The 26,020-nt window shown below is 49.5% G+C and overlaps 1 protein-coding gene across 2 annotated transcripts in view; it reads left to right on the top strand.

Moving 5' to 3' along the window:
• LOC147100498 (endothelin-converting enzyme 1-like) overlaps positions 1 to 26,020 on the top strand; it is a 312,062-nt gene that overhangs the window by 210,588 nt on the left and 75,454 nt on the right. For both annotated transcript variants that reach the window (XM_085966797.1, XM_085966796.1), the window contains 3 exons: positions 622 to 768; positions 3,725 to 3,790; positions 14,675 to 14,863. In XM_085966797.1, coding sequence (XP_085822923.1) covers positions 622 to 768; positions 3,725 to 3,790; positions 14,675 to 14,863 — 402 coding nt within the window. The remainder of the gene's footprint in view (positions 1 to 621; positions 769 to 3,724; positions 3,791 to 14,674; positions 14,864 to 26,020) is intronic.

Here is a 26,020-nt window from a genome sequence, read left to right on the forward strand (position 1 = left end):
GCGATCTGGAAATCCCTGCTGGAAAGTGCTAATATTGGGATGTCCGGTGACGGCAGGATTCAGATTTGATTTGATGTGATGCCGCCAAAGCTGAATAGCCTCCTAACACTCGCTGCCTAGAATCAAACATGAAGATTGGCCACTGGGTTGGCGCACTTGAGGGGTGATAACTGCATAAGAAGATGGACAATCAAAGGGGTTTTGATAGGGTAGACGGGGAGAATCTGTTTCCACTGGCAGGAGGGTCAGTAACCAGAGGACACAGATTCAAGATAATTGTCAAAAACCAGGTGGGGATTCCAGATCATCATAACTTATTCAGCGAGTTGTTGTGATCTGGAACTCGCTGCCTGACGGCGGTGGAAGCAGATTCAGTAGTAACTTTCAAAAGGGAATTCGATAAATACTTGAGAAAAGGAAAAATTTGCAGGGCTATGGGGAAAGAGCAGGGGAGTGGGAATAACTGGAGAGCTCTTTCAAAGAGCCGGCACAGGCATGATGGGCCAAATGGCCTCCTCCTGTGCCGTATGATTCTATAATCCATAGAGTTCCAATTGCACATAAATGAAGTTGTGACCTCGCAATCAGTCACTTAACAATCTCTTCAAATTCTTCCCGCAGTTGGGAGGCTGGAACATCACAAAACCATGGGATAAGGACAACTTTCAGGAAGTGCTTCAGTCTGTCACGGCTCATTACCGAACCTCCCCATTCTTCACCATCTACATCAGCACAGACTCCAAAAACTCCAACAGTAACATCATACAGGTACGTAGCTGGCCGCACAGCTGGACAGAGGCGAAAGCTTTGGCCTGTAGCATAAACCTGGGAAGACCTGAGCTGAAACTGAGGGCAGGAGGGGGAGAGAGTGTCACCAACAAACTGGGTAAAGTGCCAAGTGAAGTGGGTCGCGGCAGCGCAGCAGAACCCTGGTGGTTAATCGGGTCGCGATGCACCGAGGAGAGTTTGCCAAATGCAAGCCATTGCCACCAGAGTTTGGCTGTTATTGCTGGTTAGAAATCCTAGCCCGCTCACCCACTCAATTTTTATTTACACTGACTTCAGTGGAAATGATAGTGGGGAGAGATGTGCTGACTCGCCCATGTTACACCATCGTACAAAGTCAAAAAATCTACCGAAGTATAAGGGCCAGGAATTTCCTGAGAGCTGCTCCCAGGCCCAAGGAAATTCCCGGCCAAGGTTCTGTTTCTTCCGTTGTGAAGGCGAAAGGAAGGTGCAGGAAATGAGCACACAAATGCCTCCTTATTAACAGGCCGCCTGCCTTTTAATTATCTGCTCCCAATTTTCGGCTTCAGCGGCCAGAGCCATCAAGGGGACCGGAGGTCCTGGTGACTGCGACAAAACAAAATGCTGGCAACCTGTGCATGACCATCGCTCTTTCACTGGCATCAACCAATTACGGTGCAGGAGGGACTCTATGGGTTGACGTGTCGGTGTTAGAACAGGAAGGACTCTGTTCGCTGGTAGATATCAATGTTAAAAAAAAGACTTGCATTTATACACCACCTTTCATGACCTCAGGTCGCCCAACGTGCTTCACAGTCAATTAAGTGCTTTGGAGTGTAGTCACTGTTGTAATGTAGGAAACGCGGCAGCCAATTTGCGCACAGCAAGCTCCCACAAACAGCAATGTGATGATGCCCAGATTAACCTGTTTTTGGTGGCGGTCGTTGAGGGAAGACAGAAAGAAAGGAGTTCAGTGAAGGCATTTGGGGATTGAGCTAGGGTTTGGGGGCTAAGAAGAGACGGAAGGGGGCAGGGAAAGAGCAGAGCAAGACAGACAGAGCGCAAAATAGGGAGGTAGGAAAGCACGGATTTGAGGGGTGCCATTTTGTGCGCAGAGATGAAATGAGTGCAAAACAAGTTTTAAAGAGTTAGAATCTGAAGAAAAACAATGGATGATAATAGTAACCATGAGGGAGCCTGGTGTAAGAGTTTAAAGGGAGACTGGGAGTAACCGTTTATGCTGCTGTGTTTGGAGAGACTAAGCAACCGAGCGATCATTTTGGATTTTCTTGATGAGGTAACGGAGAGGGTTGCTGAGGGCAATGGGGTTAATGTGGTGTACATGGACTTCCAAAAGACGTTTGATAAAGTGCCACATAATAGTTGAAACCCATGGAATGAAAGGGACAGTGGCAGCATGGATACAAAATTGGCTAAGTGACAGGAAACAGAGAGTAGTGGTGAACGGTTGTTTTTTGGACTGGCGGAAGGTACACAGTGGTGTTCCCCAGGGGTCGGTTCTAGGACCACTGCTTTCCTTGATATATATTAATGACTTGGACGTGGGTGTACAGGGCACAATTTCAAAATCTGCAGATGACACAAAACTTGGAAGTATAGTGAACAGTGAGGAGGAGAGTAAGGGACTTCACAAAGACATAGACAGGCTGGTGGAATGGGCGGACACGTGGCAGATGAAATTTAATATAGAAAAGTGCAAAGTGATGCATTTTGGTAGGAAGAACGAGGAGAGACAATATAAACTAAAGGGTACAATTCGAAAGGGGGTGCATGAACAGAGAGACCTGGGGGTATATGTGCACAAATCATTGAAGGTGGCAGGGGAGGTTGAGAAAGCGGTTAAAAAAGCATACGGGATCCTGGGCTTCGTGAATAGAGGTCTGGAGTACAAAAGCAAGGAAGTTATGATGAACCTTTATAAAACACTGGTTCGGCCTCAACTGGAGTATTGTGTCCAATTCTGGGCACCGCATTTTAGGAAGGGTGTGAAGGCCTTAGAGAGGGTGCAGAAAAGATTTACAAGAATGGTTCCAGGGATGAGGGACTTCGTGGATAGACTAGAGAAGCTGGGGTTGTTCTCCTTGAAGCACAGAAGGTTGAGAGGAGATTTGATAGAAGTGTTCAAAATCATGAATGGTCTGAACAGGGTAGATAGAGAAAAACTGTTCCCATTGGCGGACGGGTCGAGACCCAGAGGACACAGATTTAAGGTGATTGGCAGAAGAACCAAAGGCGACATGAGGGGAAACTTTTTTACTCAGCGCGTGGTTAGGATCTGGAATGCGCTGCCTGAAAGGGTGGTGGAGGCAGATTCAATCGTGGCTTTCAAAAGGGAATTGGATAAGTACCTGAAGGAAATAAAATTGCAGGGCTACGGGGAAAGGGCGGGGGAGTGGGACTAGCTGAAGTGCTCTGGCAGAGAGCCGGCACGGGCTCGACGGGCCGAATGGCCTCCTGCGCTGTAACCATTTTGTGATTCTATGATTCCGATTGGGAGATTGGGATAACCTAAGCAGCAATCCTAGCCCCCTCCGTTGCTGATCTCATCCAGTCATTTTGCCGGCCGGAGATTGGGTGAATTTCACCAAGCCCCCACAACCAGGAGTTGTACCTGGGTCCCCTGCTAGATTCTTCCTCATAGCAACTTAGGAACAGGAGTGGGCCATTCAGCCTGCTCCACCATTCAATTAGATCATGGCTGATCTGCATCTCAACTACATTTTCCCACCTGTGCTCCACATCCCTTAATCCTCCTTGAACTTTTTAGTCATCTATCAATTTGCCTGGATGGTCATTGTCTGTAGGCACGTTCTCTAAAGCATGCTGCATTCTGGGAAGGGAAGGGTGTAGTTTTGATGTGGAGAGGATTAAAATATGAATGTTCCCAGAAACTCTCAACTCATTCCACTTCGTGTTCTCCAATCCCGCCCCCCACTCACCGCTTCTTCCTCTGCAGGTGGACCAGTCGGGACTAGGCTTGCCATCGAGAGAGTATTACCTCAACAAAACTGCCAATGATAAGGTAGGTGGAGCCCAGCACGGTGACCTTCTGAAACCTGTCGTAGGCGAACCCGGCGCCTCGGGTCTGTACCGGGGGCTCGAACTATGAGTGCAGACGGAGCCCCAAGACTTCAGGCTGTCCCCGCTAGCTTGTAAAAGGGGCCGTCCGCTTTAATTTTATTGTTTCTCGTTTCCCCACCCCCTGGGAAGGGGTGACCTCCTTCGCTAAGGCACTTGTGACAGCGCTCTCATACCTCACCCCAGCACATCGGTGAGATAGTGAGTGTCGGCGGGCTGTTAGACTGCCAGGGTGGAGTCTGATTCTGCACTCGTCAATCTTTCCCACAAAAGCACTTTCCGGCAAGGGGTCAGCAGACAGTGATTATGAGCGGGAGCCTTGGCTGGCTTTCCCCCCTCCTCCTCCCCCTTCCATAGCCCGGGAATGCTGAAGCCAACTGGAACATCCCAATCCACCAGAGATTAACTGACTTGGCATTGGCGGGGCATTCAACCTCTGACCTCTGCCTGGACAGTGTGATACAGCACCATGTGACCTAATGCGTTTGCCCACTGACCGTCTGTGCATTGCGGGGAGGGTATATTTCTCTGTGCCGGATTCAAGCCTGTTTTAGTCAAAATAGTGTTTGAATGTGACTGCGATATAGTAAACCGAGGAAATCTTCCCTTGTAAAGGACGTCGTAGCAACTAGAGTGAGGAAGTCGGAGCCAAGGGTACTTCAGCCCCACAGTAGTGGTGTAGGTGAGAGTAGACTAAGGCTGCGATTTTATTAATGGAGGCGGGTTGGGTGCGGGTCAGGTGGTTTCCGGCTTCCCGTCCTGCCCCCAACTGCATCCGGCACACAGACTTGATTTTGCCTTGATTGACCTTGTTAAGCCCGCCCTGCGGGCTTGCTGGCCAATTAACAGGAAGCGGGTCTGATGATGTCATTTGATGACGCATCACCTGCCAGTTTCCTTAAAGGGACCACGCACACTTTTTTTTTTGACGGTTGATTTCTCAGTGTTTGACAGCATTGAGGTGCTGAAAACACTGACAGTCACTGCACAAAGGTGACCTTTTGCACCCAGGCTCTCCAATGACTCCCTCCATAGGCTGGAATAGATGGCAGCTACAGGTGAGGTGACAGAAGCGATCTGTCACTGGTGAGAGAGGTTCTCCCAATGAGGTGGCACTGGACATGGATTTCAAAACTTGTAACCTAAAGAAAAGTGTAAATGTATTAAAAATGCAGTTCCCAACATTTTTTCCCTCTGAGACTCACCAGTGCAACATTGGATCCTTCACACCACTCCTGCAGCTGTCATCAATCCAGAATCATTACAGCAGACTCACAACATGCCACACTTACCTGGCATGGTGTCCGGACGTCGGAAAACCTGAGCCAGAAGCAGCAAAATCCAAAAATAGGCTGACAACTACTCGCAACTACCTGTTAATAGGCAGGTAATTGCCTTTAATCCTCTTCCCGCCGCTAGGTGTCGGGCCCATTCGCAAATCGGGGACCCAACACTTGGGAAAATTGTTTGGAGGCGGGTTGACGGCGGGATCGCAACCCGCCGTCAATCAAACCGATTTTGACCTTTAACCCGCCTCCAAACCCACCCTCTGCGAGCCGGCAAAATCCAGCCCTAAGTGTTTGAGTATTGTACTCGCCCCTGGTCGTGTACGGCTTGTGTCTGACTCTTTGCCAAGTGTCCCCACTGACTTTAGCTGTGCCCTTTGCAGTCTACTTATTCGGGTGTGTTTACTGATTTAGTGTAGCTTTACATAGTAATTGACTAAGCGAAAAGTTGGGCTGAATGTCGACACATTGGAGGTGAACGGGATCTAGGGGACATCCAAACATTGAGAAGACCTGGTGATGGTTTGATGTCTAGCTGGTTGTTCTGTTTACGAGGCACAGTTCTAACATAAGTGTATTCAAAAACACAGTCCACCCATCACAGATTTAAGGACTTTTAATCTAACCTTTGGAAGAGCGCCTTAGAATTCCTGGCCCAGGAAAGTAAAGCAGTCAATGCTGGAACACGCAGCAGCTTCTGAAAAGAGTGTAAGACAGGCAGATATTGGGACGTGACCTTGATCAGACTCTGTAACCACACGGTAACCAGTCCGGTCTGTTTCAAGTGCTGATTGACCTGCTACTTCCAGCATCCTCACTGTGTTTCTCTCCAGTGGGGGAGCTAGCCTCTCTGCACTGCTCCACACTGCTGTAATGTAGCCCGTTATTACTGCTCCATGCAGTTGGTGTCGCTTGACTTTGGGATTGATGTGGAGTCACACTCTGTGTGCTGAAGTCAATTCAGTAATGGGAAAACTCACTGGCTTTGTGATTAAGTGTGCGAAATAATTGTTCAAAAAGAAATGGTGTTCCCTATCTTTAAATTGTCATTTCTTTTCAGCTGGAAGGCAGCATTTCACCTCCCTGCTGAAATCGAGGTGGCTGTTTAACAGTGGGGTGTACGTGCTTCAGAACAGGAGGAGGCGATAGTCGGACATGTGGGCAGAGGGGCCAACCTACTGTGTCTGGGAATGTCGAGTTAGGTTACCGTCCTTGCACTGCCTCTGGCATCAGCTTTCCCCTCAGGCAGCCAGTGTCAGTGTCGGGCAATCCCTGGTTTAAAGAAAGATATTGTAGGAATGTCTAGTTCCTATCCAAAAGACTGAGGTCCACTCAGGCGATCAAATAAACGAGGTTTAATGAAAACTAACAGAGTTTAACGGATAACTACAGGAGAACATCGAATATAGGTCTAGTCAGTTCGGAGGCTCCACGAGGACTGCTTGGGCGGTCCCGTGGCTGACGTCATGACGTCATCGCGTTTTTCCCGCCGGTGGGGGATCACGTGATGAACGGCATGACGTCATCGCATTTACCCGCGCTATTAAAGTGACCGCGCTCTGTACATGTAAACAGTGAAAACAAAGATACAGACTCAGGCTGTAGCTAACATATTATTAAAGGGAATTATATACAATTGATCGGAGTCCCTTAGTGGCTCCACCACATGCGCCCCCCCCCCAGAATTGTCTTTAATAGCAAAGGTAAAACGGCGAGGAGGCCTGACAAGCCTGTCAGATCGACTTCTGTAGCCTTGAAGTGGAAGCTGATGGACGGCGGGCAAGCTGGCGGGCGGTTGCGTTTGATCTGGCACGGCGACTGTGGGTGGTCAGCCACGTTTCGGCGGTTGTGCGATCTCGACTGGGCGGTCAAGGTCCAAGTGAGCCGGCTTCAACCGGTCAACCGAAATGTGGTCCAGTTTACCTCCGACATCGACCGAAAAAGATTTGTCTCCCGGCTCTATCAAGCGGAAAGGACCAGTGTAAGGGGGTTTGAGCGGGTCCCGATGAGCGTCGTGGCGGATAAACACATAGTCGGCGTTCTTCAGCTCAGCTGGGACGTGGGAGCTCTCCAAGCCGTGATGTGACGTAGGCACTGGAGCGAAACTTCTGGCTGCCTCCTGGTGTCTGACGAGCTGCTGGGATGCGGACCATGGCTCTGTTGGAGTCGGAAGGAAATCCCCTGGTACGCGTAGCGGCTGGCCATATACGAGCTTCGCCGTGGACGATTGAAGATCTTCTTTAGGCGCCGTACGAAGACCCAAAAGGACCCATGGAAGCCTGTCCACCCAGCCCGTGCCTTGAAGGCTGGCTCGCAGTGCGGCCTTGAGCGACCTGTGGAATCGTTCGCACAGGCCGTTCGCCTGTGGATGGTAGGCAGTGGTGCGATGTAGCCTAGCCCCTGAGCCACAGCGTTCCAGAGCTCCGAAGAAAACTGTGGCCCACGATCAGACGAGATGTCCGCCGGTACCCCCGAAACGGGCGACCCAAGAGGAGATGAATGTCCTGGCGACGTCTGCAGAAGTGGTGGATGACAAAGGCACCGCCTCCGGCCATCGAGTGGTGCGGTCCACCATTGCAAGAAGATGAGTAAACCCGTGCGAAGGCGGAAGTGGCCCCACCAGGTCCACATGCACATGATCAAACCTACGTTCCGGAACAGCGTAAATGGCCAATGGAGCCTTGACGTGACGCTGCACCTTTGGCCTTTTGGCAGACCGCGCAGGTGTTGGCCCAGTCGTGAACATCCATGTGCATGCCCTGCCACACGAATTTGGATGACATCAGCCGTTGCGAGGCCTTCATGCCAGGGTGCGACAACCCGTGTATGGCGTCAAAAACTTTTCGGCGCCAGGCGACCGGCGCGATAGGGCGAGGATCTCCTATGGAGATGTCGCAGAGTAGCGTAGTGCCCGCGGCATGGAATTTGACGTCAGCCGCTTGGAGGCTAGAGGGGTTGGTTCTGTAAGATTGGACTTCCGGATCCGAGGCTTGATCCGCAGCCATGAGGGCATGTTCGATGCCGAGCTGGACTGCATGAACGGTCGCGCGGGAGAGGCAATCCGCCACCAGGTTGTCTTTACCGGACACATGCTGAATGTCAGTGGTGAATTCTGAGATAAACGTCAACTGACATTGTTGCCGAGCTGACCACAGTTCTGCGGTCTTGGCCATAGCGAACGTTAGTGGCTTATGGTCCACAAAAGCCGTGAACTGACGTCCCTCTAGCAACAACCGGAAATGGCGGATGGCCAGAAAAAGGGCCAGCAACTCCCAGTCGAACGTGCTGTACTTCCGTTCATTTCGCCGTAGTTGACGGCTGAAAAACGCCAGCGGTTGCCACGTCCCATGCACCCACTGTTCCTGCACTGCGCCAATGGCGTAGTCTGACGTGTCGGTGGTAAGGGCGATGGTGGCACCTGGCAGCGGGTTTTTTTTGAGCGAAAAGCTGCAGGGAGGGCGGCAGCATCTTGCTTTCGTGCTAAAACGGGCGTGGTAGAAGCACAACCCCGCAGGTTGAGGGGCTGGAGCAGCGTCTGTGGGGGATGGGCGCCTCGTGGCAGCGCAGTACTGCTGTGTCACCGCGAAGATCTTGTCCGCATCGGCAGCCAGCTCTGCGCAGTCGGTGACTTCCGACCTGGCTAGGGCAGCCTGAACTTGCTCCGGTAGCTGGCTGAGGAATAGCTCCCTGAAGAGGAAGCATTCCGGTTCGGAGCCCAGGAGCGTGAGCATTTGGCTCATGAGCTCGGACGGCTTGGCGTCCCCGAGTCCCGGCATATTGAGCAGCCGGCGGGCGCGCTCCGACTTCGTGAGCCCGAAGACCTGTAACAACCGCGCCTTTATCGTTTCATACTTGCGATCTTCTGGTGGATTACCAAGCAGGCTGACGTTCTGCGAGGCTGTGGCGCTGTCGAGGGCGGAGACCACGTGATAGTAACGGGTCTGATCCGCAACTATGTTCCTGATTGCGAACTGGGCTTCAGCCTGGATGAACCACGCGGCTGGCTGTTGCTCCCAGAACTGTGGTAGCTTCAAAGCAACGGCGTTCGATTCCATGTTCAGTAACTTCTGCGAAAACCGTTCGCAAAAGTCAGGGTCACCAATGTAGGAATGTCTAGTTCCTATCCAAAAGACTGAGGTCCACTCAGGCGATCAAATAAACGAGGTTTAATGAAAACTAACAGAGTTTAACAGATAACTACAGGAGAACATCGAATATAGGTCTAGTCAGTTCGGAGGCTCCACGAGGACTGCTTGGGCGATCCCGTGGCTCACGTCATCACGTTTTTCCCGCCGGTAGGGGATCACGTGATGAACGGCGTGACGTCATCGCGTTTATGTGCTATTAAAGTGATCGCGCTCTGTACATGTAAACAGTGAAAACAAAGATACAGACTCAGGCTGTAGCCAACATATTATTAAAGGGAATTATATACAATTGATCGGAGTCCCTTAGTGGCTCCGCCACAATATAAAGTTTAATTCTTAGAAACGGATAAGAATGGCTGAAGGGTATTAAACAAAAGGTATTAAGAAAGAAAAAACACCTTGTATTTATACAGCACCTTAGCACAACCTCAGGGAATCCCAAAGTGCTTCACAGCCAATGGATTTCCTTTGAAGTGTAGTCACTATTTTTATGCCGACAAATGCATCAGCCAATGTAGAGAAGGTGCCAAAAACGCAAATAAATCAGTGACTAAATAATCTGTTTCCATGGTGTTGGCTGAGGGAGGGATGTTGACCATCAGACAGAATAGTGCCATAGAACCTTCCATGACCACCAGGTGTCCCAAATGGTTTTACAGCCAATGAAGTATTTTTGAAGTGTGGTCACTGTTGTAATGTAGGAGACGCGGCAGCCAATTTGCACACAGCAAGCTCCCACAAACAGCAATGTGATAATGACCAGATAATCTGTTTTAGGTGTTGGGCACCGGGGAGAACTCCCCTGCTCTGCTTTGAAATAGCGCCATGGGGTCTTTTGCATTCACCTGAGAGGGCAGACAGAGCCTCGGTTTAAGGTCTTGTCCAAAGGACGGCGCCTCCGACAGTGCAGCACTCCCTCAGCACTGCACTGGGGTAATCAGCCTGGTTTATGTGCTCGAGTCTCTGAAGTGGGGCTTGAACCGACAACTTCCTGACTCAGAGAGGAGAGTGCTACCCACTGAGCCAAGCTAAGTTACAGCACACTTGCATCAGAGTCATGCTATCTATTATTTCCCAATAATCCCTCATCCATGCCTTTGTTACCTCTGGACTGAACCGTTCCAATCCTCTCCTGACTGACCTCCCACTTTGCACCCTCCGTAAACTTCAGCTCATCCAAAGCTCTGCTGCCCGTGTCCTAACTCGCACAAAGTCCCGTTCACCTGTCACCCCGTCTGCTCTGATCTACGTTGGCTCTCGGTCCAGCAACGCCTCAATTTTAAAATTCTCATCCTTGATTTAAAAGCCATCCATTGCCTTGCCCCTTCCCATCCCTGTAACCTCCTCCAGCCCTACAACCTGCAATTCTGGCCTCTTGCGCATCCCCGATTTTAATCACCCCACTATTGGTGGCCGTGCCTGCAACTGCCTGGGCCCTGAGCTCTGGAATTCTCTCCCTAAACCTCTCTCTCCCTCCCTCCTCCTTTAAAATGCTCCTTAAAATGCTCTTTGACCAAGCTTTTGGTCACCTGCCCTAATATTTCCCTATGTGGCTCGATGTCAAATTTTGTCGCCCCGTGAAGCACCTTGGGATGTTTGACTAAGTGGAAGGCGCTATATAGAAACATAGAAGATAGGAGCAGGAGTAGGCCATTCGGCCCCTCGAGCCTGCTCCGCCATTCAATGAGATCATGGCTGATCATCCAAACTCAGTACCCTGTCCCTGCCTTCTCCCCATATCCCTTTAGCCTTAAGAAATATATCTAACTCCGTCTTGAATATATTTAATGAATTGGCCTCAACTGCCTTCTGTGGTAGAGAATTCCACAGGTTCACCACTCTCTGGGTGAAGAAATTCCTCCTCATCCCTGTCCTAAATGGCTTACCCCTGTTCCTAAGACTGTGACCGCTGGTTCTGGACTCCCCGACCATCAGGAACATCCTTCCTGCATCTAGTCTGTCTAGTCTAAATACAATGTTGTCCCAAAATTCCTTGGTGATTATGCTGGCTTCCCACTGTAACTCTGCTGGGAGACTGGCAGAACCCTTGGAAAAATGGCAGAGATACAGTTGTGTCAGGTCTTTCTGGAGTTTCCTGTACCCCTTGTAAGGAGCAGAACATCTGCCCGCCCTTTAGAGGGCAAATAGTGGGCAAGGGGCGGTGGTTCTCGCCCGCCAGGCTGGAAGAGGACCCGGCATATCGGTGGAGGTCGGTGCGCCAAGTGAATGGAGGAACCTGGCCTCCACTAGGGCATGCGTGGGTCCAACTGGTGGAGTTTAGACCAAGACAGGGGGCTGAGAGGACCGTGGATGGGCAGCCAGCATTTGTGGAACCCCCCTCCCCAGTGTGTCAGTGCCCTCGGGAGAGGAGATGAGAAAATCAGAGGGCGAAAAAGCACTGGTTTTGCCTCCCGTATAGTAATTTGTGTGGATTGATGCCTGAAGTGAGGCACCCCCATCATCTCTCTTGACTCGCCTCTCTCCCCTAACTGGGATCAAGTGCAGTTGTTACAGAAAGGCTGACAGTGCAGTACAGTTAGAAGGAAAACAGCACTGATAGATGACGCGCGCTGTGTTGTGTAAGCACCAGGTTTGGATCTGCAAAGCCAGAACATTTTGGTAGGTACGTCATTGGAAAACATCCCATTTTTAGAATCCAGACTCTTAGCTTTGTCGATGAAGGATGGAGAATGATGAGTGTACAGTCTGGACTATCGGTACTGGACAGCCAGATATAATCCAGAACATCATTTTCATCAGAGCGTTTCTTTCCAACAGTGACTTCAGCTGGTCAGTGACTTAAACCAGATAAAGCACTGCTGATTTTCACAATAACACTGGCTCACGCTTTCCTACAAGTGATTCGAACTGTTAGAATGCTGCGCTGCCCTGTTTGTGTCCATTCTACAGTATTTAGATTAATAGGACATGACCTCTCTTAGTAACTAATGGTGATCTCTTTGCATTTCAAAGCTAAAACCTTCATTTAATCTAAATCTGAACTGGGCAATTTTTGGAGGGCATTGCTGACTGTTATTGCTAACTGGAGTTCCTGGGATTCCTCAGCATTATATAATGAGCTTCAGCAGGGGCCTTTCAACCCGTGTAGGATTCGGGGTCCGAACTCCGGACTGGGACAACCCCAATCGATACTGCCAGAATTCACTCGATCAGGGGAGACAGGTCTGGTTGACATGGATAAGATTTGAGTGCAAGTCCCCTTTAGTTCGGTTTCCCAAGACCAATGTTGTGATTTAGTACATTTTTGTAAATACTAGCAGATATCCTGTGGCATTGCTCATGGATGAGGTAGAGAAAGTGTAGTATGTAACAGCAGGGATGCTAGGCCATGTGTGACAAACCATTTTGTCTCATTTTGGCTTGGTGGCTGCCCCTTTCATCCAGTCGCAGAATGTTTAAAGACCGGCTGCAGTCAGAATCGTGTCCCCAGCCTAACTTGCTGCAAATGTTGCATGGTTTTGTTTGGATATCTCCGGGTAAATTTGCTTGAGGGAGGAACCAGGCCACTTATTTCAAACAGAAACATGCTATGTATTTGGTCCAGTTATGTGTATGGCTGACGGCTCCTCTTCAACTGAGCTGACAGCTAGTTAAATCCAACAAACCCTGGCAGCTTTTTGCAGAGTATTTAAGTAGGTTGAATTGTTCAAATTGTTGAGTTGGTTTCAAATGTTCAGAATGATGGATCATGCCAGTTAGCACCAACAATTGGAAGCTATAAAAAGACATGAATAACTGCATATATAAATGTTAGCCACAAAATAATAACTTAGCAGAAAGATTGCAAATATTTATAGTTTTCTTTCAAGGATTTTGTTAGTATATTATCTACTATAATTATATATATTATTACAGTTATCTATTGCCTTTGTTCACTAATTTGTCAAATAAATGTCTTTGTTAATTAAAGTTTAACATGAGTTCTAGTGTTATGGTGCTCTGATGTTTTTTGAAGATGGAAGAAAGTTCTTGTGGAGGCACAGGATAAATGCAGCAGCTAAATGAATTTACAGAAAGGTTCACTGTCTGTTAATGCTGGGCTCACTATCATAATCTTACCTAGCTATCAGGGCCAGTGAAGGCATGTTTGAGACCATCAGGAGCAGGGATGGACTGGCTCCTCCGATAGGGCTTCTTTGGGATTCACGTGGAAAATGCGGGTGGGGGTCACCAATAACACACGACTACGGAACCGTTGACTGGGGCTCTTGGGGAGTCTCCTGGTTTCCCATCTGGCCAGTCCAGCCCAGGTCAGGAGATGGCGTCCAACTATGAAATTGATATAAATTACAGAAGCTGATGTATCTGTAGTGAAGGGGGCAGAAAGACCCAGCAATGTAACTGCCTGTAATGAGCATAATTTTATCAGGGCCACTGATTTGCAAGAAAGAAAGAAAGACTTGCATTTATATCATCATCTTCTTAGGCAGTCCCTCGGAACCGAGGATGACTTGCTTCCACGCTAAAAATGAGTTCTCAGGTGACTGATGAGTCCAACACGGGACCTACAGTCTCTGTCACAGGTGGGGCAGACGGTGGTTGAAGGGGCGGGTGGGTGGGTGGGGTGCTTGGGTTGACGTGCGCTCCTTCCGCTACCTGTGCTTGGCTTCTGGTTGCTCCCGGCGAAGAGTCTCGAGTTGTTCGGCGCCTTCCCGGATTTTACGACCACCGGACGCCTCAAAGCGCTTTACAGCCAATGAAGTTCTTTTTTGGCGTGTAGTCACTGTTGGAATGTGAGAAACGTGGCAGCCAATTTGCGCACAGCAAGCTCCTGCAAACAGCAATGTGATAATGACCAGCTAATCTGTTTTAGTGATGTTGATTGAGGGATAACTTGGCCAGGACACCGGGGATAACTCCCCTGCTCTTCTTCGAATAGTGCCATGGGATCTTTTACGTCCACCCGAGAGAGCAGAAGGGGCCTCGGTTTAATGTCTCACCTGAAAGACGGCACCTCCGACAGTGCAGCACTCCCTCAGCACTGCACTGGGAGTGTCAGCCTAGCTTTATGTGCTCAAGTCCCTGGAGTATGACTTGAACCCACAACTTTCTGACTCGGGCGAGTGTGCTACCCACTGAGCCACAGCTGACACAATGATCAAACCGGTCAAATTCTGGTGCCAAAATCAGCAAACCGTGACGGGGAAAGTGTTACAGGAAGTAAATGTGACGCTTGCAGGAAGTTCTCGCTGTAAGCACAGCCTTCAGCATATTATAGATTGTTGCGGAAAAGTTGTGATCACCATGGAGATGCCATCCAGGAAAATTCTATATTTAAAACCCTGCAATCCAGGAGCCTTGTTTGTGATTTATCCTGTAATTCCGCTGGTTAAGTGACCTTAATGTAAACCATGTGCCCTGCCTTCTCTCCAGATCCTGACAGCCTATTTGAATTACATGGTGGAGCTGGGGGTGCTACTGGACGGTGAGGAGACTTTCACCCGGGCACAAATGCAGCAGGTTCTGGACTTTGAGGGAGTCTTGGCCAACATCACTGTCCCCCAGGAGGACCGCAGGGATGAAGAGCTTATCTACAACAAGATGACGATACGCAACCTCCAGGTAAACAGTATCTGAAGGGGGGGCTGGGGGGTGGGGGGAAGTAACCAGTTTAATCTCACTGCTTTGACTGTGCTTCATCAATAGTTACAGTAAAGCCCTATCTATCATAAAGGTCAGCACCCGCCTACCCCGAAAGGTAATGGAAAATCTACGTAACTGGGCGTCCCCAAATCTCACTCCAAATTGATCATTATTCTATCTCTTACTTGAATGTTCTATCTCTTCCCACCTGCCTCAGCAGTACTCTCCTCAGTCCATTCATCCCGCTGGCAAGATTAGCTGGCACGGTGATGCGATTGCTGTGTTTAAGATTCTAAAGGAACTAGATAATGTAGACCATGACGAGCTATTTCACCTTGTCCAGAATAGTAGAACCAGAGGACACGGCCTGGGCTTGAAGGGGAGGTAAATTGAGAATTGGTCTGCGGAAACATTATTTCAGTGAGCGAGTGGTCAATCTGTGGAACAGGCTCCTCAGGGAGATGGTGGAAGCAAATCGTATTGATTCATTTAAACGCAAGTTGGATAGATTATTTTCAGAAGATAATACTTTGGAATGTAGTATATGAGTAATTTGAGACCTGCCATGTGATAAGCATAGCATGTTTGGGAGGAACTGGTGACTTTAAACCTATGGTGCCGGATGCTCTCCACCACTGGGGGTTTTCCTTGCCTCATGTCTGGGTCTGTTGTAGACTAACTGATAGAGATTGATCGCTGTGATTAGTCGACAACTCCATTGTTAAACTTGTATAGAACGTTGATTAGACCACACTGGGAGTACTGTGCACAGTTCTGTCTCCATATTACAAGAAGGATATAGAGGCTCTGGAGAAGATAGAAAAATGATTTGCAAGGATGATACCAGAACTTAAGGGGTTATAACTATCAGGAAAGACTGAATAGGCTGTGACTCTTTTCTCTAGAAAAGAGAAGACTGAGGGGTGACCTGATAGAGGTCTTTAAAATTATGAAGGGGTTTGATGGGGTAGAAGTAGAGAAGATGTTTCCAGTTGTGGAGGATCCAAAACTAGTGGTCATCAATATAAGATAGTCACTAATAAATCCAGTAGGGAATTCAGGAGAAACTTCTTTACCCAGAGAGTGGCGAGAATGTGGAACTTGCTTCCACTTGGAGTGGTTGAGGCAAATAGCATTGGTACTTTTAAGCGGAAGCTAGATAAGTACATGAGGGAGAAAGGAATAGAAGGATATGCTGATAGGGTTAGATGAAGTAGGCTGGGAGGAGGCTCGTGTGGAGCATGAACACCAGAATAGACAAGTTGGGCTGAATTATCATTGTATCATGTGATTGCCAGGATGGTAGAAGGTGAACTAGATGGAGTGTGCAAGCAGAGAGGGAATGGGTGACCGCCAGACAGAAGAAGAGGACCAGGCAGGTAGTGCAGGAGCCCCCTGAGTGCATCTCGCTCACTAACCAGTATTCAATTCTGGATACTGGGGAGGGCGATGGTTCCTCTGGGGAGTGCAGCCAGAGCCGAGTCCATGGCACCACGGGAGGCTCAGCTGCACAAGTGGGTGGGGGGGGAAGAAGAGTGGAAGAGCAATAGTGATAGGGGATTCGATAGTTAGGGGAACAGATAGGCGTTTCTGCGGCCGCAGACATGACTCCAGGATGGTGTGTTGCCTCCCTGGTGCCAGGGTCAAGGATGTCACTGAATGGCTGCAGGACATTCTGAGAGGAGGGTGAACAGCCAGAGGTCGTGGTCCACATCGGTACCAACGACATAGGAAGAAAGAGGGATGAGGTCCTGCAGGCAGATTTTAGGGAGCTCGGAAAGAGATTTAAAAACAGGACCTCAAAGGTAGTAATCTCCAGATTACTCCCGGTGCCACGTGCTAGTGAGTACAGAAACAGGAGGATAGAGCAGATGAATGCGTGGCTGGAGAGATGGTGCAGGAGGGAAGGCTTTAGATTCCTGAGGCATTGGAGCCGTTTCTGGGGGAGGTGGGTCCTGTGCAAGCCGGACGGGTTGCACCTCAACAGGACCGGAACCAATACCCTTGAGGCAGGGTTTGCTGGTGCTGTTGGGGAGGGTTTGAACTAGCTTGGCAGGGGGATCGGAACCTGAGAGAGGAATCAGAAGGGAGAGAAGCGAAGCTGGAAATGGAAGGCAGAAAATTAGTAAGTGAATTTGATATGCAGAGGAAACAAAGGCTAGAAAATAGACAATAAGGGAGTTTGGCAGTGCTAAATGGTATATACTTCAACGCAAGGAGTCTAGGGAATAAAGCAGATGAGCTGAAGGCACAAATAGACACGTGGGAGTATGATATTATAGCTATTACTGAGACGTGGCTGAAAGAAGGGCAGGAATGGCAGCTCAACATTCCTGGTTACAGGGTTTTCAGACGAGATAGAGAGGGAGGTAAAAAAGGAGGGGGTTGCAGTATTGATTAAAGAAACAATTCCAGCTGTGAGGAGGGAGGATATCTTAGAAGGATCATCAAATGAGGCCGTGTGGACTGAACTGAAAAACAAAACAGGGGCAATCACACTGCTGGGAGTGTACTATAGACCCCCAAACAGTGAGAGGGAGATAGAAGACCCAATAGAAACATAGAAACATAGAAGATAGGAGCAGGAGTAGGCCATTCGGCCCTTCGAGCCTGCTCCGCCATTCAATGAGATCATGGCTGATCATTCAAATTCAGTACGATAGCAAAATACTGCGGATGTTGGAAATCCGAAACAACAACAGAAAATGCTGGAAAAACTCAGCAGGTCAGGCAACATCCGTGGACAGAAATTTGAGTTGGCGTTTCGGGTCGAACCCTTCTTCAAAACTGGAAAGGAAAGATAGATCGGAGGCAGGGCTGCGATCGGACAAAAGAATAAAAGAAACAAAAGAAGTAAAAAAGACACAATAAAAGGTGTTAGAAGCTAGACGAGATGGTAATAGGCTGAGATTGGGTGTAAAGTGTACTGGCAGGGCAAGGGATAGCTGCCAGATGTGAGAGCGAAACAAAAGGAAAGGGGGGGGGAAAGGAGTGGAAAAATTACAAGAGAAAATGAAATAGGGGCCGAGGTTATGATCTGAAATTGTTGAACTCGATATTGAGTCCGGAAGGCTGCAGAGTGCCTAATCGGAAGATGAGGTGCTGTTCCTCGAGTTTACGTTGAGCTTCCGTGGAACAATACAAGAGGCCAAGGACGGTGAGGTCCGAGTGGGAATGGGGCGTTGAATTAAAATGACAGGCGACCGGAAGCTCGGGGTCACCCTTATGGACTGAACGGAGGTGTTCCGCAAAGCGGTCACCCAATCTGCGTTTGGTCTCCCCAATGTAGAGGAGACCGCATCGTGAGCAGCGAATACAGTATACTAGATTGCGAGAAGTACAAGTAAATCGCTGTTTCACCTGGAAGGGGTGTTTGGGGCCCTGGACAGTGGGAAGGGGGGAGGTATAGGGGCAGGTGTTACATCTCCTCCGCTTGCACGGGAAGGTGCCAGGCGAAGGGGATGGGCTGTTTGGGGTGATAGAGGAGTGGACTAGGGTGTCTCGGAGGGAGCGGTCCCTGCGGAATGCTGAAAGGGGAGGGGAGGGGAAGATACGTTTGGTGGTGGGATCACTTTGGAGGTAGCAGAAATGCCGGAGGATGATCCGTTGAATGTGGAGGCTGGTGGGGTGAAAGGTGAGGACAAGGGGAACCCTATCATGGTTCCGGGAGGGAGGGGCAGGGGTGAGGGCAGAAGTGCGGGAGATAGAACTGACACGGTCGAGGGCCGTGTCAACCATGGTAGAGGGGAATCCTCGGTTGCGGAAAAAGGAAGACATGTCTGAAGCACTGGTGTGGAAGGTGGCATCGTCGGAGCAGATACGACGGAGAAACTGGGAGAATGGAATAGAGTCCTTACAGGAAGCGGGGTGGGAGGAAGTGTAGTCCAGGGAGCTGTGGGAGTCAGTGGGCTTGTAGTGAATATTGGTCGATAACCTATCCCCAGAGATGGAGACGGAGAAGTCGAGGAAGGGAAGGGAAGAGTCAGAGATGGACCATGTGAATGTGAGGGAAGGGTGGAAATTGGAGGCAAAGTGAATGAAATTGTCAAGTTCGGGACGAGAGCAGGAAATGGCACCGATACAGTCATCAATGTATCGGAAAAAGAGGTGAGGGAGGGGAACCGAGTAGGACTGGAACAAAGATTGTTCCACATAGCCCACGAAAAGGCAGGCATAGCTAGGACCCATGCGGGTACCCATGGCAACACCTTTGATTTGGAGGAAATGAGTGGAGTTAAAGGAGAAGTTGTTCAATGTGAGAACAAGTTCAGCCAGGCGGAGGAGGGTGGTGGGGGATGGGGACTGGTCGGGCCTCTGTTCAAGGAAGAAGCGGAGCGCCCTCAGAGCATCCGGGTGAGGGATGGTGGTGTAGAGGGATTGTACGTCCATGGTGAAAAGGAAGCGGTTGGGGCCAGGAAACTGGAAACTGTTAAAGTGGCGGAGGGCGTCCGAAGAGTCGCAGATGTAGGTGGGAAGAGACTGGACAAGAGGAGAAAAGATAGAGTCAAGATAGGAAGAGATAAGTTCCGAGGGGCAAGAACAGGCTGAAATGATGGGTCTACCAGGGCAGTCCTGTTTGTGGATCTTGGGAAGGAGGTAGAAGCGAGCTGTGCGGGGTTGGGGAACTATGAGGTTGGTGGCAGCGGGGGGAAGATCTCCCGAGGAGATGAGGTCAGTGACAGTCTTGGAAACGGTGGTTTGATGTTCAGTAGTGGGGTCATGGTCCAGGTGGAGGTAGGAGGAGGTGTCGGAGAGTTGGCGTTCTGCTTCCGCTAGGTAGAGGTCAGTGCGCCAAACAACAACAGCACCACCCTTGTCAGCGGGTTTAATGACAATGTCAGGGTTGGATCTAAGAGAATGGAGTGCTGCAAGTTCAGAGGGAGGTAGGTTGGAGTGAGTGAGGGGAGCAGAGAAATGGAGACGGCCGATGTCACGGCGGCAGTTAGCGAAAAGATCTAGAGAGGGTAAGAGGCCAGGGGGAGGGGTCCAGGTAGAACGGGAATTCTGCAAGCGGGAGAAAGGGTCAGTTGTGCGGGGGGAAGACTCCTGGCCAGAGAAGTGGGCACGGAGACGAAGGCGGCGGAAAAAGAGCTCAGCATCGTGCCGAGCTCGAAATTCATTCAGGTGGGGGCGTAAGGGGATGAAGCTCAGGCCTTTGCTGAGGACTGATCGTTCAGGGTCAGAGAGGGGATGGTCAGAGGGGATAGTGAAAGAGAGAAGTCTCCAGCAACACCGGCGCAATGAACACCCTCGACTTCTCTCTTCAGCAACACCGGCGCACTCTATCTCAAAGCTGTCCGGGTCCACAGTTCCATTTCATCCTTCGACTCATCCGACGCTTCAACAAAAAACTTTTCTTCTTCCTTTCCGATGTCAAGGATCGCAAGTTCATCAACTCTTGGACACCAACGCCCCTCCGGAACCTTCTTCCCCTTCACTTTCCTCTGACCCCCCCTTCTCCCAATCTTACCCCCGCCGCGTTTTCACTATCCCCTCTGACCTTCCCCTCTCTGACCCCGAATGATCAGTCCTCAGCAAAGGCCTGAGCTTCATCCCCTTACGCCCCCACCTCAATGAATTTCGAGCTCGGCACGATGTTGAGCTCTTTTTTCGCCGCCTTCGTCTCCATGCCCACTTCTCTGGCCAGGAGTCTTCCCCCCGCACAACTGACCCTTTCTCCCGCTTGCAGAATTCCCGTTCTACCTGGACCCCTCCCCCTGGCCTCTTACCCTCTCTAGATCTTTTCATCGCTAACTGCCGCCGTGACATCGGCCGTCTCCATTTCTCTGCTCCCCTCACTCACTCCAACCTACCTCCCTCTGAACTTGCAGCACTCCATTCTCTTAGATCCAACCCTGACATTGTCATTAAACCCGCTGACAAGGGAGGTGCTGTTGTTGTTTGGCGCACTGACCTCTACCTAGCGGAAGCTGAACGCCAACTCTCCGACACCTCCTCCTACCTCCACCTGGACCATGACCCCACTACCGAACATCAAACCACCGTTTCCAAGACTGTCACTGACGTCATCTCCTCTGGAGATCTTCCCCCCACTGCCACCAACCTCATAGTTCCCCAACCCCACACAGCCCGCTTCTACCTCCTTCCCAAGATCCACAAACAGGACTGCCCTGGTAGACCCATCATTTCAGCCTGTTCTTGCCCCTCGGAACTTATCTCTTCCTATCTTGACTCTATCTTTTCTCCCCTTGTCCAGTCTCTTCCCACCTACATCCACGACTCTTCGGACGCCCTCCGCCACTTTAACAGTTTCCAGTTTCCTGGCCCCAACCGCTTCCTTTTCACCATGGACGTACAATCCCTCTACACCTCCATCCCCCACCCGGATGGCCTGAGGGCGCTCCGCTTCTTCCTTGAACAGAGGCCCGACCAGTCCCCATCCACCACGACCCTCCTCCGCCTGGCTGAACTTGTTCTCACATTGAACAACTTCTCCTTTAACTCCACTCATTTCCTCCAAATCAAAGGTGTTGCTATGGGTACCCACATGGGTCCTAGCTATGCCTGCCTTTTCGTGGACTATGTGGAACAATCTTTGTTCCAGTCCTACTCGAGTCCCCTCCCTCACCTCTTTTTCTGATACATTGATGACTGTATCGGTGCCGTTTCCTGCTCTCGTCCCGAACTTGACAATTTCATTCACTTTGCCTCCAATTTCCACCCTTCCCTCACCTTCACATGGTCCATCTCTGACTCTTCCCTTCCCTTCCTCAACTTCTCCGTCTCCATCTCTGGGGATAGGTTATCGACCAATATTCACTACAAGCCCACTGACTCCCACAGCTACCTGGACTACACTTCCTCCCACCCCGCTTCCTGTAAGGACTCTATTCCATTCTCCCAGTTTCTCCGTCTCCGCCGTATCTGCTCCGACGATGCCACCTTCCACACCAGTGCTTCAGACATGTCTTCCTTTTTCCGCAACCGAGGATTCCCCTCTACTGTGGTTGACACTGCCCTCGACCGTGTCAGTTCTATCTCCCGCACTTCTGCCCTCACCCCTGCCCCTCCCTCCCGGAACCACGATAGGGTTCCCCTTGTCTTCACCTTTCACCCCACCAGCCTCCACATTCAACGGATCATCCTCCGGCATTTCCGCTACCTCCAAAGTGATCCCACCACCAAACGTATCTCCCCCTCCCCTCCCCTTTCAGCATTCCGCAGGGACCGCTCCCTCCGAGACACCCTAGTCCACTCCTCTATCACCCCAAACAGCCCTTCCCCTTCGCCTGGCACCTTCCCGTGCAAGCGGAGGAGATGTAACACCTGCCCCTATACCTCCCCCCTTCCCACTGTTCGGGGCCCCAAACACCCCTTCCAGGTGAAACAGCGATTTTCTTGTACTTCTTGCAATCCAGTATACTGTATTCGCTGCTCACGATGCGGTCTCCTCTACATTGGGGAGACCAAACGCAGATTGGGTGACCGCTTTGCGGAACACCTCCGTTCAGTCCATAAGGGTGACCCCGAGCTTCCGGTCGCCTGTCATTTTAATTCAACGCTCCATTCCCACTCGGACCTCACCGTCCTTGGCCTCTTGTATTGTTCCACGGAAGCTCAACGTAAACTCGAGGAACAGCACCTCATCTTCCGATTAGGCACTCTGCAGCCTTCCGGACTCAATATCGAGTTCAACAATTTCCATATCATAACCTCGGCCCCTATTTCATTTTTTCTTGTAATTTTTCCACTCCTTTCCCCCCCCCCCCCCCTTTCCTTTTGTTTCGCTCTCACACCTGGCAGCTATCCCTTGCCCTGCCAGTACACTTTACACCCAATCTCAGCCTATTACCATCTCGTCTAGCTTCTAACACCTTTTATTGTCTCTTTTTTACTTCTTTTGTTTCTTTTATTCTTTTGTCCGATCGCAGCCCTGCCTCCGATCTATCTTTTCGTTCCAGTTTTGAAGAAGGGTTCGACCCGAAACGTCAACTCAAATTTCTGTCCACGGATGTTGCCTGACCTGCTGAGTTTTTCCAGCATTTTCTGTTGTTGATTCAAACTCAGTACCCTGTCCCTGCCTTCTCCCCATATCCCTTGATCCCTTTAGCCTTAAGAAATATATCCAACTCTTTCTTGAATATATTTAATGAACTGGCCTCCATCGCCCTCTGTGGCAGAGAATTCCACAGGTTCACCACTCTCTGGGTGAAGGAATTCCTCCTCATTTCAGTCCTAAATGTTCCACCCCTTATCCTTAGACTATGACCCCTGGTTCTGGACTCCCCGACCATCGGGAACATCCTTCCAGCATCTAGTCTGTCCAGGCCTGACAGAATTTTATAGGTTTCGATGAGATCCCCTCTCAATCTTCTAAACTCCAGTGAGTATAAGCCCAATCAACACAATCTCTCCTCATACGTCATTCCTGCCATCCCAGGTATCAGCCTGGTGAATCTTCGCTGCACTCCTTCCATGGCAAGAACGTCCTTCCTCAGATAAGGCGACCAAAACTGCACACAATACTCAAGGTGAGGTCTCACCAAGGCCCTGTACAACTGTAGCAAGACATCCTTGTTCCTGTACTCGAACCCTCTTGCTATGAAGGCCAACATACCATTTGCCTTCTTAACCGCCTGCTGCACCTGCATGCTTACCTTCAGCGACTGGTGTACAAGAACACCCAGGTCTCTTTGCACTTCCCCTTCTCCCAATCTATTGCCATTCAAATAATAATGTGCCTTCCTGTTTTTGCCACCAAAGTGGATAACCTCACATTTATCCACATTATAGTGCATTTGCCATGTTTCTGCCCAATCACCTAACCTGTCCAAATCGTACTGGAGTTTCATGACATCCTCCTCACAGCATACCCTCCCACCCAGCTTTGTGTCGTCTGCAAATTTGGAGATATTCCATCCAATTCCCTCGTCCAGATCATTAATATATATTGTGAACAGCTGGGGTCCTAGGACCGATCCCCACTAGTCACTGCCTGCCACTCGGAAAACGACCCGTTTATTCCAACTCTTTGCTTTCTGTCCGCCAACCAGTTCTCTATCCAAGTCAATACCTTGCCCCCAATCCCATGTGCCTTAATTTTGCACGCTAATCTCTTATGCGGGACCTTATCGAAAGCCTTCTGAAAGTCCAAATACACCACATCCACTGGTTCTCCCTTATCTATTTTACCAGTTACATCCTCAAAAAATTCCAGTAGATTAGTCAAGCATGATTTACCTTTTGTAAATCCATGTTGACTTTGTCCGATTCTGTCACTGCTTTCCAAGTGCTCTGCTATTACATCTTTTATAATGGACTCTAGCATTTTCCCCACTACCGATGTCAGGCTTACCGGTCTATAATTCCCCGCTTTTTCTCTGCCACCTTTTTTGAATAGTGGGGTAACATTAGCTACCCTCCAATCCATGGGTACTGTTCCAGAGTCTATCGAGTTCTGGAAGATGACCAGCAATGCATCTACTATTTCTAGGGCCACTTCCTTAAATACTCTGGGATGTAGATTATCAGGCCCTGGGGATTTATCGGCCTTCAGTCCCATCAATTTTCATATATGTAGGCAAATTTCTGAGATGTGGAAAAATAGGGCAGGAATAGTAGGGGATTTCCACTACCCTAATATTAACTGGGATAAAATTAGTGTGAAAGGCATAGAGGGAGCAGAATTCTTAAAATGCATTGAGGGGAACTTTTTTAGCTAGTACATAGCAAGCCCAACAAGAGAGGCGGCGGTTCTGGACCTAGTTTTAGGGAATGAAGCTGGGCAGGTGGAAAGGGTATCAGTGGGAGAGCATATTGGTGGTAGTGATCATAATTCAGTTAGATTTAGGGTAGTTATGGAAAAGGACAAGGATAGACCAGGAATAAAATTTCTCAATTGGGGAATAACTAATTTTACTAAGCTGCGAGGTGATTTAGCCAAAGTGGACTGGAGACAGAAACTTGAAGGTAAATCCGTGTCAGAGCAGTGGGAGGCATTCAAGGAGGAGATAGTGAGGGTTCAGAGCAAGTATGTTCCCTTAAAGAAAAAGGGTGGGACTGACAAATCTAGAGCTCCCTGGGTGTCGAGGGGCATACAGGGTAGGATAAAGAAAAAAAGGGAAGCTTATGACAGATACCGAGGACTCAATACTGCAGAAAGCCGAGAGGAGTATAGTAAAGTGCAGGGGTGAAATCAAAAAGGATATTAGGAAAGCAAAGAGAGGGCATGAAAAAAATATTGGCAAGTAAAATCAAGGAAAACCCAAAGATGTTTTATAAATACATTAAGAGCAAGAGGATAATTGAAGTAAGAGTAGGGCTTATTAGGGACCATAAAGGTAACCTGTGTGTGGAGGCGGAAGACATGGGTATGGTTCTTAATGAATACTTTGCGTCTGTTTTCACAAAAGAGAGGGACGATGCAGACATTGAAATCAGGGGGGAGGAGTGTGAAATATTAGATGAAATAAACATAGTGAAAGAGGAAGTATTAAGGGGTTTAGCATCTTTGAAAGTGGATAAATCCCCAGGCCTGAATGAAATGTATCCCGGACTGTTAAGAGAATTAAGAGAGGAAATAGCAGAGACTCTGACCATCATTTTCCAATCCGCTCTGGCTACAGGTGTGGTGCCGGAGGACTGGAGGACTGCTAACGTGGTACCGTTGTTTAAAAAGGGAGAAAGGGATAGACCGAGTAATTACGGGCCAGTCAGCGTAACCTCGGTGGTGGGAAAATTATTGGAAAAAATTCTGAGGGACAGGATAAATCCTCATTTAGAAAGACACGGATTAATCAGGGACAGTCAGCGTGGATTTGTTAAGGGAAGGTCGTGTCTGACTAACTTGATTGAACTTTTTGAGGAGGTAACAAGGAGGGTCGATGAGGGTAGTGCATGTGATGTAGTCTATGTGGATTTTAGCAAGGCTTTTGATAAGGTCCCGCATGGCGGACTGGTCACGAAAGTAAAAGCCCGTGGGATCCAAGGCAAAGTGGCAAGTTGGATCCAAAATTGGCCCAGTGGCAGAAAACAAAGGGTAATGGTCGAAGGGCGTTTTTGTGACTGGAAGGCTGTTTCCAGTGGGGTTCCGCAGGGCTCAGTACTGGGTCCTTGGCTTTTTGTGGTATATATCAATGATTTGGACTGGAATATAGGAATGTAGGAAGTATGATT

Source organism: Somniosus microcephalus, chromosome 25 (assembly GCF_052327205.1).
Source record: "Somniosus microcephalus isolate GS21.2 chromosome 25, FLI_Smic_1.0, whole genome shotgun sequence".
Lineage (NCBI taxonomy): Eukaryota > Metazoa > Chordata > Chondrichthyes > Squaliformes > Somniosidae > Somniosus > Somniosus microcephalus.